General features: G+C 42.3%; 1 protein-coding gene across 1 annotated transcript in view; it reads left to right on the top strand.

Annotated features, from left to right (window-relative positions):
- CACNA2D3 (calcium voltage-gated channel auxiliary subunit alpha2delta 3) overlaps nucleotides 1-14,609 on the top strand; it is a 776,419-nt gene that overhangs the window by 306,390 nt on the left and 455,420 nt on the right. Inside the window, exon 5 of the mRNA XM_032458250.1 lies at nucleotides 1,368-1,530. Within this exon, the coding sequence (XP_032314141.1) occupies nucleotides 1,368-1,530 (163 nt within the window). The remainder of the gene's footprint in view (nucleotides 1-1,367; nucleotides 1,531-14,609) is intronic.

The raw sequence follows: 14,609 nt of genomic DNA, 5'->3' as shown, positions 1-14,609 counted from the left end.
TTTTACAATGTTGTGTCAAATTCCAGTGTTCAGCACAATTTTTCAGTCATTCATGGACATATACACACTCATTGTCACATTTTTTTCTCTCTGAGTTATCATAACATTTTGTGTATATTTCCCTGTGCTATACAGTGTAATCTTGTTTATCTATTCTACAATTTTGAAATCCCAGTCTATCCCTTCTCACCCTCCACCCCCCTGGCAACCACAAGTCTGTATTCTGTCTGTGAGTCTATTTCTGTCCTGTATTTATGCTTTGTTTTTGTTTGTTTGTTTGTTTTTGTTTTTGTTTTTTAGATTCCACATATGAGCGATCTCATATGGTATTTTTCTTTCTCTTTCTGGCTTACTTCACTTAGAATGACATTCTCCAGGAGCATCCATGTTGCTGCAAATGGCATTATGTTGTCAGTTTTTATGGCTGAGTAGTATTCCATTGTATAAATATACCACATCTTCTTTATCCAGTCACCTGTTGATGGACATTTAGGCTGTTTCCATGTTTTGGCTATTGTAAATAGTGCTGCTATGAACATTGGGGTGCAGGTGTCATCCTGAAGTAGGGTTCCTTCTGGATACAAGCCCAGGAGTGGGATTCCTTTTAATTCTTTCTTAGAATATTTGTCTCTGTGCTTATCTGTCTGTTCTTACCCATTTTCTGCTTTCTCTGTTAGTGCCCTTGGTATATTAATTACAGTTGTTTTAAATTCCTGATCTGATAATTCCAACCACACCTGCCAACTGCCATCTTGTGATTCCATTGCAGAGCAGATAAGAGCACAGACTCTGGAAATAGACAGCTGTGTTTAAATTCTGGTTCTGCTTATCAGTGATGGAATCTTTGACAGCATGCATAAATTATCTCTATTTCAGTTTTCTCATTTGTGAAGTGAGAATACTCATAAAACCTACTTCATAGAGTTTTAGGAGAATTGAGTAAGTTACCACATGAAAAGCACTTAGAACAAGAATGACTGTCTTTGACACATTATATATTTACTTGTTATTTTAGTTGATTTCCAGTCTCCTTCTACTTAAATGTAGGCTGCATAAGGGCAGGGTCTGTCTTCAAACTTTAAAGAATTAAAATGTTTCTTGGACAGTTTTCTCTATATTCACGTAAGGAAATGCTACATGGCTTCTTAAATTTGTTTCCCAAGACTGCTTAATGACCTTGGGAAATATTTATATAGAGCTATCACACCTGTGCAAAAGCAGCTGTAGACGGTGTGAAAGAAAGAGCATACGTGGCTTGAACAGGATTCACAAGTGTAGGGAAAGGCCCGTGGCCATACCCGGGTCTGTCTGAGTTCACAGCCTTCTTCCCTAAGCCATATGTAATGTTTTTTGACTTTCTCTTTCAGTATGAATACTTCAATGCTGTGCTGATAAATGAAAGGGACAAAGATGGGAATTTTTTGGAGCTGGGGAAGGAATTCATCTTAGCCCCAAATGATCATTTTAATAATCTGCCTGTGAACATCAGTCTGAGTGACGTACAAGTGCCAACGAACATGTACAATAAAGGTAAGATTGACTGCTGCTGCTTCTTTTAGAGGGTGAAGAGGCTGGGATGTGAGGGGCAGGGCTGGCTGGTTTGGGATATTATGCTTTTCTTGAAAAACACAATTACAAGCAGGATGTGTCAAGTACCAGCTGAATAGGTGAAGTTTGTGCCCATTCTGCCTGGAAGCTCCTGGACATGATTTCCCGGCTGGAGTTTGCATTAGGCCTGCTAACGTGTAGTCCAGGTGTCGGAAAATTTTCTGTAAAAGGCCAGATAGTAAGTATTTTAGGCTTTGTGGGCCATACAGTCTCTGTTGCAACTACTTAGCTTGGCTGTTCTGGCACAAAAATGACCATAAATAGCACATAAATCAACAGATAATATGTAAATTGACTGTGTTCCAAGAAAACATTTTATCTACAAAAGCGGATAGTTGCTTTGGACTTACAGGTTCTAGTTTACTGGTCCTCCTCTCTTCTTCCTTCATTCCTTGTAATGGTATTTGAGGTTTCTGGAGTTTGAGGTTTGTGGTCTTAGAGTGCAAAGCAGCATGGACTTTAATGGGGTTCCCTGTTTTCAGGCTGTCATTGTTATTATCAGGAAATAGCGTGAATATAAATTGCATCTCTGAATTGTTTTAGGTCATTGTTTAAAGAGCTTGGTCAGTGATTAAAGAACTTTCAACTCACCATTTCTGAAATGTTCTTCTCGTGTTTGTCCTTTGTGGCTGGATACCTCTCTCTCTCTCCTAGAGAAAGTGATATCAGACTGAGTCACCCCTAGCAGGCTCTGGATTGGACTATATCCTGTGACCTACTCTTCTCCTTGGACTCTTCTTCAGGGAGCAACTTCCTAAGAGCCCAAGACTTAGAGGGCTGAGCTCAGCTTTATCCAGTGGGACAGAGGGATCCTATAGGCTGAAGAAACCCGCTTTTGTGCAATGTGGCTGCAAGAAGGCCATCCTGTCAGCATTAAATACATTCTCAATTGAAGATGAAAAGTTAAGATTTTTGTAGAAAAATTCCAAGACATAAAACATTTCAGAATGATCTTTTAAAATATGGCAGCTGCTTCAAGGTTGCTTGAAACATTAGCATCATTATACAGATTTTTTGTGTGTGTGAAGGGGGAAATCCCACTTTATTTTTTTAATTTTTTTTAACATTTTTTATTGATGTATAATCATTTTACAATGTTGTGTCAAATTCCAGTGTTCAGCACAATTTTTCAGTCATTCATGGACATATACACACTCATTGTCACATTTTTTTCTCTCTGAGTTATCATAACATTTTGTGTATATTTCCCTGTGCTATACAGTGTAATCTTGTTTATCTATTCTACAATTTTGAAATCCCAGTCTATCCCTTCCCACCCTCCACTCCCCTGGCAACCACAAGTCTGTATTCTGTCTGTGAGTCTATTTCTGTCCTGTATTTATGCTTTGTTTTTGTTTGTTTGTTTGTTTGTTTTTGTTTTTGCTTTTTAAATTCCACATATGAGCGATCTCATATGGTATTTTTCTTTCTCTTTCTGGCTTACTTCACTTAGAATGACATTCTCCAGGAGCATCCATGTTGCTGCAAATGGCATTATGTTGTCAGTTTTTATGGCTGAGTAGTATTCCATTGTATAAATATACCACATCTTCTTTATCCAGCCACCTGTTGATGGACATTTAGGCTGTTTCCATGTTTTGGCTATTGTAAATAGTGCTGCTATGAACATTGGGGTGCAGGTGTCATCCTGAAGTAGGGTTCCTTCTGGATACAAGCCCAGGAGCGGGATTCCTGGGTCATATGGTAAGTCTATTTCTAGTCTTTTGAGGAATCTCCACACTGTTTTCCATAGTGGCTGCACCAAACTGCATTCCCACCAGCAGTGTAGGAGGGATCCCCTTTCTCCACAGCCTCTCCAGCATTTGTCATTTGTGGATTTTTGAATGACGGCCATTCTGACTGGTGTGAGGTGATACCTCATTGTAGTTTTGATTTGCATTTCTCTGATAATTAGTGATATTGAGCATTTTTTCATGTGCCTTTTGATCATTTGTATGTCTTCCTTGGAGAATTGCTTGTTTAGGTCTTCTGCCCATTTTTGGATTGGGTTGTTTATTTTTTTCTTATTGAGTCGTGTGAGCTGCTTATATATTCTGGAGATCAAGCCTTTGTCGGTTTCATTGCAAAAGTTTTCTCCCATTCCGTAGGTTGTCTTCTTGTTTTTCTTCTGGTTTCCTTTGCTGTGCAGAAGCTTGTAAGTTTCATTAGGTCCCATTTGTTTATTCTTGCTTTTATTTCTTCTAGGAGAAAATTTTTGAAATGTATGTCAGATAATGTTTTGCCTATGTTTTCCTCTAGGAGGTTTATTGTATCTTGTCTTATGTTTAAGTCTTTGATCCATTTTGAGTTGATTTTTGTATATGGTGTAAGGGAGTGTTCTAGCTTCATTGTTTTACATGCTGCTGTCCAGTTTTCCCAACACCATTTGCTGAAGAGACTGTCTTTATTCCATTGTATATTCTTGCCTCCTTTGTCGAAGATTAGTTGACCAAAAGCTTGTGGGTTCATTTCCGGGCTCTCTATTCTGTTCCATTGGTCTATATGTCTGTTTTGGTACCAATACCATACTGTCTTGATGACTGTAGCTCTATAGTATTGTCTGAAGTCTGAGAGAGTTATTCCTCCAGCCTCTTTCTTTCTCTTCAGTAATGCTTTGGCAATTCTAGGTCTTTGATGGTTCCATATAAATTTTATTATGATTTGTTCTAGTTCTGTGAAATATGTCCTGGGTAATTTGATAGGGATTGCATTAAATCTGTAGATTGCCTTGGGCAGTGTGACCATTTTAACAATATTGATTCTTCCAATCCAAGAGCATGGGATATCTTTCCATTTTTTAAAGTGTTCTTTAATTTTCTTCATCAATGGTTTATAGTTTTCTGTGTATAATTCTTTTACCTCCTTGGTTAGATTTATTCCCAGATATTTTATTCGACAAACCTCTGGCCAAACTCACAAAGAAGAAAAAAGAGAGAGCACAAGTTAGCAACATACGAAAGGAAAATGGAGAAATTACAACAAACAAAATAGAAATACAGAATGTCATATGAGAATATTATGAAAAACTATATGGAACCAAACTGGATAACCTAGAGGAGATGGACAAGTTTCTGGAAACATACTGTCCACCAAGACTGAATCAAGAAGAATCTGAACATTTGAACAATCCGATCACTAGAAAGGAAATAGAAATAGCAATTAAAAACCTCCTTACAAATAAAAGTCCAGGACCAGACGTCTTCACCGGGGAATTCTACCAAACATACAAAGAAGAACTCATACCAGTCCTTCTCAGACTCTTCCAGATGGTTGAAAAGGAGGGAATACTCCCAAACTCATTCTATGAAGCCACCATCACCCTGATACCAAAACCAGGCAAAGACACTACAAAAAAAGAGAATTATAGGCCAATATCACTGATGAATATAGACGCCAGAATCCTCACCAAAATTTTAGCAAATAGAATCCAACAACACATAAAAAAGATTATACATCATGACCAAGTGGGGTTCATCCCAGGGACACAAGGCTGGTTCAACATACACAAATCAATCAGTGTAATACATCACATCAACAAGAGAAAGGACAAAAACCACATGATCATCTCAATCGATGCAGAAAAAGCATTTGATAAAATTCAACACCCATTTATGATAAAAACTCTCAGCGAAGTGGGTATAGAGGGAACATATCTCAACATAATAAAAGCTATATATGACAAACCTACAGCCAGCATAGTACTCAATGGTGAAAAACTTAAAAGCTTCCCACTAAAATCTGGGACAAGACAAGGATGCCCACTATCACCACTCCTATTCAACACAGTCCTGAAAGTTCTAGCCACAGCAATCAGGCAAGAGAAAGAAATAAAAGGGATCCAAATTGGAAAAGAAGAGGTAAAAGTGTCACTATATGCTGACGACATGTTACTATACATCATTATACAGATTTAATTGCACTTTGAGCTGTAAAGGCGTAATTGTACCTTTTCATGGTGGCAGCACATAGATGGTGGCAGCACATAGAGGGGACCAGCACTGCCATTGATCACACAGGCTGCGAGCCTTGCTAAGCAGAATCCTCAGTCAGACTGCTTGAGCCATGGAGGTAGACAATTTTATTTAATGTCATCCTCAGCAGTCCTTGTGGGGTCTGTCTACTACCCCTGCTCAGACTTGGTGTCCCAGCCAAGCTCTGGGCTGTGGACTAAGGTCCCCCAGGCAGTGAGTAGCTGCCCAGGGAACAGAGGAGGTAACTGCAGGAAAATTCTTGTCTTCATTCTACCTAATTCAAACCAGCTCCAAACAGTCTTTTTTCTTTTCAAGCTGCAAAAATGTATTGCATGTTTAGAGAGCCCTCCAGCCCGGATCTAGTTATTGATGACATGTACTCAAAACACATGCTCAGAGCTTGGTCACTGGCTGAGACATTTCTGAGTTATAAATCTTGCCCCCAACAAAGAAAACCAATACAGGGCCATGCTCTGTATGGAGTAGCTTGGATCCCCATGGGCACTTAGGAGGTTGACTTGATACTGGCTTAGGAGCTGCTGTGTGCTGTGCTTTTTGGCATAATTTCTAGGCATAGATGAAACTGGCTGATAAAATCTACCTGTTTTCTGCAGTCTGCTTTTTTTCTGCATCCTAGGCTGGGCCCTGCAACAAGGCAGTTCAGCCAGATCAGTGCTCACTTTCTGTTTGAGGAGCCTTTCTCCAAGGCATTGACAGAGACTGCAGGTTCAGAGTTGGTGACATGTGGGCAGGTTGACCTACTGGCCACAAGAATTCAAAGAGCCATATTCCTAGAATCTTTAGAAATGTGTCTTAGAGTCCTCATGGTGCCTGATGCAGCAGCTTCTTCTCAAAACCCCTTCAACAGATGTTTGCTGATTTGCTGCTCTGGCATTCTCTAGCCTATGAGTCTTACTGTCTGTTGAGACCTCTTTGGAGATGAGCTGCCCATGCCTTTGGAGCTGTGAACAACTCCATTTCCTCTACGAGTTAAGTGTGGGGCAGGATGTCTTTGTGGGAACTTCAGATGGTCTGACAGTGGATTCAGATAAAGCTGAACTCTTTTAAGTGTTTTCTAAAGTGGTGTAAAATTTACATACATACCTATAGGTACATATGCCCATACACACCTACACACAATTATATACATGTATGTACTTGTGTGTGTGTATATGGGTATGTGTGTGTTTGTATATGTGCGTGTGAAAGTAACATGCTCTGTTCTCAACCTACCCCTTCATCCCTACCTCTCACCTTTGTCTACCCAGGTAAGACTCCTTCTGTTCACTGAGTATGCCTCTCTCTTTCCTCCATTATATCTTGTTTCACTCCAGTTCTGTTATCCCTGCTTCCCCCTTTCCTGCTTATCCAAATACTCATTCTTAAAAACCAGCTCAGTTCAACCTCTTTAATTCCTTTATTCTTGTTTTGTAAGTGACTTTGGTTTATTCCTTTGCCCTAGCAACCCTTTGTTCCAGAAGCACTTTGTTCTGGAATTGCATTGCATGCATTCTTTTCTTTCTCCATTTGGAGTTCTCTGAGGGCAGAGGCCCTGCTGATTCAGCCTGCTTGGTGCCCTCCTTTGCTCTGTGTTTTCCACAGATGGAGGATGAGGTAGGGGACACCACCTGTGCTGTGAGAAGTCAACCGGGCTGTCATGTACCCATGGCGTTTGCAAGCAACAGAGACATACCCTGGCTGATTTAAATGGAAAAGATACTTTTTGAAAGGACATTTGGTGACTCACAGACTCTTCAAGAAAGCTAGAGAATAAGGCTTAGAAAATGGTGGTGAGAGGAGGGCAGCCAGGGGCCAGAGCCAGCCTGGTAAGGATCTCCTGCCACCATGGCTGGCCCCAGCCATGCATCTGTGGCTGTGCAAAATAGCTGTGCCTATCTTCCTCATTCATAAACTGGAGGTGATAATCTCAGTGATCTGCCTCAGGGGGTTGTAGTGAAGATTAAATATGTAGAAGTCCACCCAGTTCATGAGCTCAGGCAACCTTCTCTTTTCCTCTAATCTTCAGCATCCTTAGCTGTAAAATGGGTATAATAGCAGTACTGACCTTATGGGATTACCATGAGCACCGTGAGGATAATGCTTGTGTGGGTTGGGATGCAGTGGCTAGCCCACTGACCTTGTCTCTTGTCACCTGCTGAAGGGGATCCAGTCAGATAGCACAGGTGGCCTATCAGAGTCTGGTACTTGATGAAGGCCAATGCATTCTGCTGTGATTATGACCATATTAGGTTGTTCCATTCTTATAGGAGATTATGGTTAAGGCAGGAAGAACTTGAACTCAGAGGGAATAACAGTAGGTCACAGATTCCTCAGCTGGTTGAAGCAGGATTAGAACCTAGCAGTTTCATTAATTGTGTCCTTTCTGGGCCACACTCCATCTCAGTGCCTGGGCTGCTTGTCTGTAAGCCATTTTTCTCAAGGATGTCTATGAAGGAAAAGATAGTAATTAGCCTCCCAAACATTTTTGTTTTAAAGTGTTCGAAACACAAGGACTGGAAATTGGCCAGAGCTTGACCCCAGTCTTCTGCTTCTATCTTGTCATGTGGCTGCCGAAGAACACAGATTGGGCAGTTTCTGAGATTCTGTGTTGTTTTGGGGTTTTGGCTACTAATCTGAGAGTTTTTCTCCTTTTTCCTCATCCCATTGTGTTCCATCGACCTCCTCGACCATGATGCTGTTGAGGTAGAGGAAAGACAGATGATAAAAGTGGAAGAAAAAAATGCTGCCTTATAACTTGTGCCCATAGATAACATTAAACACCAATGATTCTATAATCTGGCTGTTGGAATGGAGATGCTAGAAATAAGGGTGTCTCAATTCCCCTTTCTCCACTGGTGATGGAGGGCCTGGGAGAGGGGCACTGCCTAACAGAGTTGGGGGTGGGGTATGAATTGCAGGACACACCAAGGCCACCCTTTCATCATCTAGATGTTCCAGCAGGGTGCCCAGTCCCAGCAGGTGTCCCAGTCAGGCCAGCCTGGGTTTCAAGCTCTCCAGCGGCAGGGGGACAGTCCCTGAAAATGGAACAGGTCCAGAAAAAGGGAGACCCATAACCACCACTGCAGAGCCCTAGGAACCAACCTGTCTGTTACAATCCAGTAGTTTCTTCTGAAAAGCCCAGGGGAAGGCGAAGGTCTGGCCTAGTGGACTTGGGGCCTTGAACAGCCATGAAGATGGGCAGGATTGCTGTGTTTGGATTTGTCAGATGTCTCAACCTATTTTTGAAATGTTGGGTTTGATAAAATGCAAAATGCATTTTGCCAAGCACTTTTCCCCTTAATTACATGTGTATATTTTAAGGGAAATTTAATCCATGTGTTTCTGATTCGTTTACACGGAAATCATTAAGATGCTGTTTTCTAGGAGCCATTTGATGTGCCAGGAAGGCTTGTCAACCTTTTAAAAAGCTGTATTTAAAACTTTTCTTTCTTTCTTTCTTCTTTCTTTCTTTCTTTCTTTCTTTCTTTCTTTCTTTCTTTCTTTCTTTCTTTCTTTCTTTCTTTCTTTCTTTCTTCTTCTCTCTTTCTCTCTCTCTCTCTCTCTCTTCTTTCTTTCTCTTTCTCTTTCTTTCTTTCTTTCTTTCTTTCTTTTCTTTCTTTTCTTTTCTTTTCTTTCTTTCTTTCTTTTCTTTTCTTTTCTTTCTTTCTTTTCTTTTCTTTTCTTTTCTTTTCTTTTCTTTTTCATTCTTTCCTTTGCTTGACATATGTGAAAGAGAGAGAAGGAGGAATTGACTCCAGGATGTTAAAAACAAATATGCACTCTAAATGGTTTGTTTTTTCCTTGGAATTCTGAGCTGAAGCACTTGGAGTAGGCTTGACTCTTGCTTTCACATCTGTTTCGTGCACTAACTGATGTGATGGTGCTATGGCCATAAGTTGAAATTGGAAGTCAGTATCAGGGGATCAGGCCTGCATACCTACCTTAGTTCTAGACAAGGACATCCAGGACCCTCCCCACCCTGTGAACCTTTGGCACCTGGGGACCCTCCAAGGTTCCCAACCCTGTTCCATCAGTGAGAGCACAACAGAGCGAGAGCGTTTGGCCAGATTCACACAAGATAATGACGCTGAAGTGACTCCACAGTCGTCATCCCAGAGTACTCATTGTTTTTCTCTTCTAATTTGTAATTATGTGTTTATGTTATAGAGTAACTGTCTCTGTCTTAAAATTCACAGTTTGAGTGGCTGAGTTCAAATTCCTTCACACTTCTGACTGTGTGTGTGTGCATGATACAAACATGGGTCTGCAGAGATGTGTCTGTGTGTACACACAGGTTTGGGTCTCTGTTTTTTCAGGAATGGTGTTAGTGGAAGGAGGATATCCTGGGCTCACTGTGGCCCCTCCCCTCCATGCTTAGGCTCATGTTTAACCCATATGTTGCATGTATTGAATGAATGAATGAGTGAATTAATGAGCTGATTAGTTACTGAGAGCCATGCTCTGTACTGAGTCCCTTCCATGTATTATCTCACTTGCCACTGCCCGGTGTGTTGCAGGCAGCAGTGGGGACCACAGTGCTTCACAACCTGCTGTGAGAGAATTCCAAGGCAAAAACCTCCCACATTCTGTTCTAGAATTGGGTCTGGCATGTTAAATAGGGTGAAATTCAAATGCGTGGCTTTAGGTGCTAGTGAATGATTTTCTGAAAAGCAAGTGGGAGGCGAGTTTATACCTCCCACCTAAGGCTCTCTGAAACACTTTCCTGTCCCTCTGGTCCCCTTTCACCCAGATACTGACCCATGCAGTTTCCATCATCCCTGTCCTGGTCCATTTCCAGGCTCTTTCCGGAGCCATTGGGAAGTCTCTGGAGTGTGGCAGACCTGGAATTGCAGTTCTGTGAGTGCCGGGTCTGTGGCCTGGGGAAAAGCATTTCATGATCTGAGCCTCAGTCTCCCCATCTGTAAGGTGTGAAGGGTCATTTTGGGCATTAGAGTAGGTAAGGGTGCAGTCCTGGTTCAGTGCCTTGAAATGGGGACACTTGGTCAGTACATGTTGACTCCTCACACCAAACCATCTCCAGCTCCCTGCTCCCAGTGGGGCTTCCATGTGGCCCTGCCCAGCCCCAGTGCACACTCCTCTTCCTTTCAGCACTGTTTGTAGGATGAAGTGCAAATGTGCATAAATGGATGCCAGCTCCTACCCTCTTTTACTGGCCTCCACTTTTTGCCTCCTCCAGGTCATGAGACCAGTTTACCCTTGGGCTGTACCCTCCCTCAAGCCTGCTCTCCTCATGCAGAGCCAGGCTCGCCCTTTCCTGACAGCCCAGCTTCCTGGAGCCTGGTCTTGCCCACTGGGATCAGCCCTCCTTTCTAGAACAGTCACAGGTCCTTCTTTTATGTCCCCACAGTGTAGCACTTTCTTTTTCATTGGGCTCTTTCCCCTTGAACTTGGAAGCAGGGACTGTGTTTTCTTCATCCCCTTTGGACTTAGAGCAGAAGGGCTGGAATAGAAAAGATCTTCCACAAATGTTTGTTGAACCGAGTCCTGTGCTGTATCAGTACCTTAGTCCTGTGCTACTAACTACTGTAGGTCATCACAAACCGATGGCTGTTTTTTTCTGCTTTTGGGTTGGTCAGTTCTGCTTCTATTTGAATTTGATTTGTGTGTGAGGACAATAGTCTTAGATGTATATCTAATGAGATAATACTACTTTCTTTTAATGCTTTTGCGTTTTTTAATCTCTCTTTTTTTCAGAATAGTAGAAATCAGAATACAGGCTTTCAGTTGGTAGGAGCTACAGGATATCTAAAAAAAAAAAAAGAAGAAGGAGCTAGAGGATATCTAAAATGAGGGGCCAGAGGCAGTAAAGGACAATGTACAAGCAGAAGTGATTATTAACTGGTTTTTTTTTTTCACCTGATGTCTTGACATTTGTGGAATGTCACAGTAATATTAGAGAGTCAGAGTTTGTAGGTGATTTAATTTTTTTAAAATCACTCAAAGGGAATTCAGGGTCATTCCTGTGTTAACGTCACAGTTAGGCACTTACTTTCTGATCTGTATTTTGACTGGGAGGGAGAAGGAGGTCCATCTTCAGCACTTTGGAAATGACAGCAGTGAATGTTGCAGCCTAGGCTGTTGGTCAGATGTGTTCCGTGGGGAATATAGGTTAAGTACCACTGTTTTGGGACTGACTCAATCAGCCAGGCTATACCGCAGGCCCCCAGGAATGAGAAAGGGGCTGCTTTGCTGAGGAAATACAGGTCGGGCCTCCAGGATTTGGGGAGAACATGGGAGACAGTCCTGTAGTTGGCCCCGGGCTTCCTCAGCAGCCCTCCCTGGGATGTGCTGGGTTGGCCGGGGGCTCTTCCAGGGGCGTGTGGTCTGATTGCAAGTGTGACTTGTGCGTGTTGCCTCCATGGCTGACCCTTGCTGCCACCAGGGCTGAGGCTAGGCTGTTTACTCATTTGTAGAGTACTCATTATGATAGCACCTATCTCACAGGGAATGTGAGGAGTAAATGAAACAATATGTTAAACCTGTAGCTCTGTGACTAGTGTGTGGAAAGAGCTTACCAAGAGTCACTTTTGTTAGTATTGTTGTAAGAATGATGATAGTGTAAAGTCCACAGTGGTCTGGCTTATGCCTGGCAGGATCTATGGCACTGAACAAGGTAGCATTCTCTTTTCTCCTGCACCTTGGAAACTTTTTTATCACTGGAGTTGTACATCAAGAAATTCATTGAACAGAAAACAGTGTGCAGCTAGAATTGCTTGAAGCCCATGAGCATCCCTGATGTTCACACGTACCCTCCCCTGCTCATCAAGCTTGGGTGGGGGTGGTGGGTCCTTTGTGTTCATGTCCTGATGCTTAACTTCCAAGAACCTTGGTGCCATGGCCAATTGAGAGCCTTGGCATCACTGTCAATTGAATGATGTTGGTCTTCAAATAATGCTCTTTGCTTTTCTTTTGTCTGGAGCCCAGGGCTCTCAGGAGGGCCTCAGCTCCTTGGTGGGCCTCATCCCTGAGACAGCATGAAGGAAATCTTCCTTTTCACTTCTCACATGCACTCTTGCCTCTCTTCCCAGCTCCAAGCTAATGGAATCTTCTGTCCAGAACACACTCCCCATTGTCCTTGGAGGCACTCACCTGTGCATTATTCCACTATCTCCATCCCTTGGGGGCTCCTTCCTCTAGGTAATATTTGTATGGTGTTTATGATGTGCAGGCATAAGCATGATCTAATATAATACAGTTCTACCCACAACTCAGTGAAAGAGAAACAACTGTTATTCCCACTTAATAGATGAGAAAACTGAGGCTTACAGACTTGCTTATCATGACTCAGGTAGTAAAATGGGTGAGTCAGCATGCAACCCTGAGGCTGACATCAGCACTGCCAGGTTATCCTACCTCTTTAGACCTGTCCTACATGCCAGCATATCCACTGCCCTCTGGTTGTGCCCAAGTGTTCAGTTGGCTGTGTCTTACCTGTTTACATGCACAGTTCACATGTGAAGCAAATGAAAGGCTCTGTTTTTGTCAAATTGTGCTATTTTCTTCTCAGCATGTGAAAATCCATCATAAATGAAAACTTGTCTTATTTTACATAAACACTCAGAGTCTCTTCCCCTGATCAAAATAAATGTCACAGCAGAAAATCTTTTTAAAAATGTAAAGCAAATTCTGCATCAGAATGTCTGTGCCTCCCAACAGCTCACACGTTGAAGATATTTCTGTCAGAGATGAGGCGGTTCCACATTTAATCCTGCAAACCTGCAGTACCCAAATGCATACGAGACAAATGAGTAAAGGAGGTAGTAATTCACCTTGCAAAAAGGCTCTTTGCCTTACCAGAAAGTTCACTGCAGTGGGTTTAGGAGAAATGAATCCTTCCCTGGTAGGGACTGGAGTGTCCTTTGCAGAGGCAGGTTCTGGGAACATTTACAGAGCACCTCTGGTGTGGTAGACATTAGATATTAGCATGGGTTGGGGTGGTGATGAATGGGCAGACATGGCATGTTCTCATGGTGTTTTCAGGCCAGCAGGGAGGCAGATGGGAAATAATCACACCACTGAGCATTTAACGCAACCAGAGAGACTGCGGTGGAGGAGAGGGCGAGAGGGCGAGAGGGCTGTTGCGCAGCAAGAGTGTGTCCCAGAGCATCTCAGCCTGGGCTGGGGTGAACCAGGGGTGAGGGACAGCCATCATCAGAGGACATTTTCCTAAGAAAGATGAGCTTAGCTGACATCTAAAGGATGAGTAGGAAATAATTTAGCCAAGGGCTAGGCTAGGGTAGGGTAGGTGGGTGGGGAGTACTGAACGAAGAGAGACCATATTGCACAACGTGTTGGTAAGTAGTCCTTGAAGAAATGTTTTGGGGTGAAATAAGGGAGGTGCCATGTAAAATCTGTCACTCTTGGCAGTCCACTGTGTACATGAGATATTCAAGGAATTGGAATTTCTATCATAGAGAAAGCCATTTATTTGTATGAAGCAACTTTCCCCAAACTTATTTGATTATGGTGTCCTTTTATCATGGGACAGCTACTAACTTCTTGGAAGGCATTGGTTTTCCCCAGACTCGAAGGCTCAGAACTGGAGTTCCTCATGAAAGGGTTTGAAGGTACACCAGTAAGTGACCAAGATACAGAGGAAAAGATGTAGAAGAAAATGCACTGTACGGTGTGTGAGTGTGTGTATGTCTGAAGGATATACAATGGCTGTATGTAAGTGGTTGAATATACAGAACACTTCCAGAGGGATGTACAGGAAATGAAAGTACATACTCTCCACTTTCTACACTTCTGTTCATTTTGAATGTGTTACCATGGACATGTGTTGCTTTTTTAGGAATTAAAAACAAAAGCACAAAAGAACTTGATTTACAAAAGCTACTCACCTACAAGTAATTTTCAGGTACACATCTATTTGATGAAAGGAGACACATCTTTGTGTACATTGTTAATGGCCTTCCACTAGCTAATCCCTTCAGCTAGTGGTGGACACAGCTGACAGTAATTTTGTTGGAGGTAAGAGGACCCCTGGAGTAAGTTGTTTATGTGCAG

This window comes from Camelus ferus, chromosome 17 (assembly GCF_009834535.1).
Source record: "Camelus ferus isolate YT-003-E chromosome 17, BCGSAC_Cfer_1.0, whole genome shotgun sequence".
NCBI classification, from domain to species: domain Eukaryota; kingdom Metazoa; phylum Chordata; class Mammalia; order Artiodactyla; family Camelidae; genus Camelus; species Camelus ferus.
Note: the sequence above shows the minus strand (reverse complement) of the source record. Positions and strands in the feature narration are given on the sequence as shown.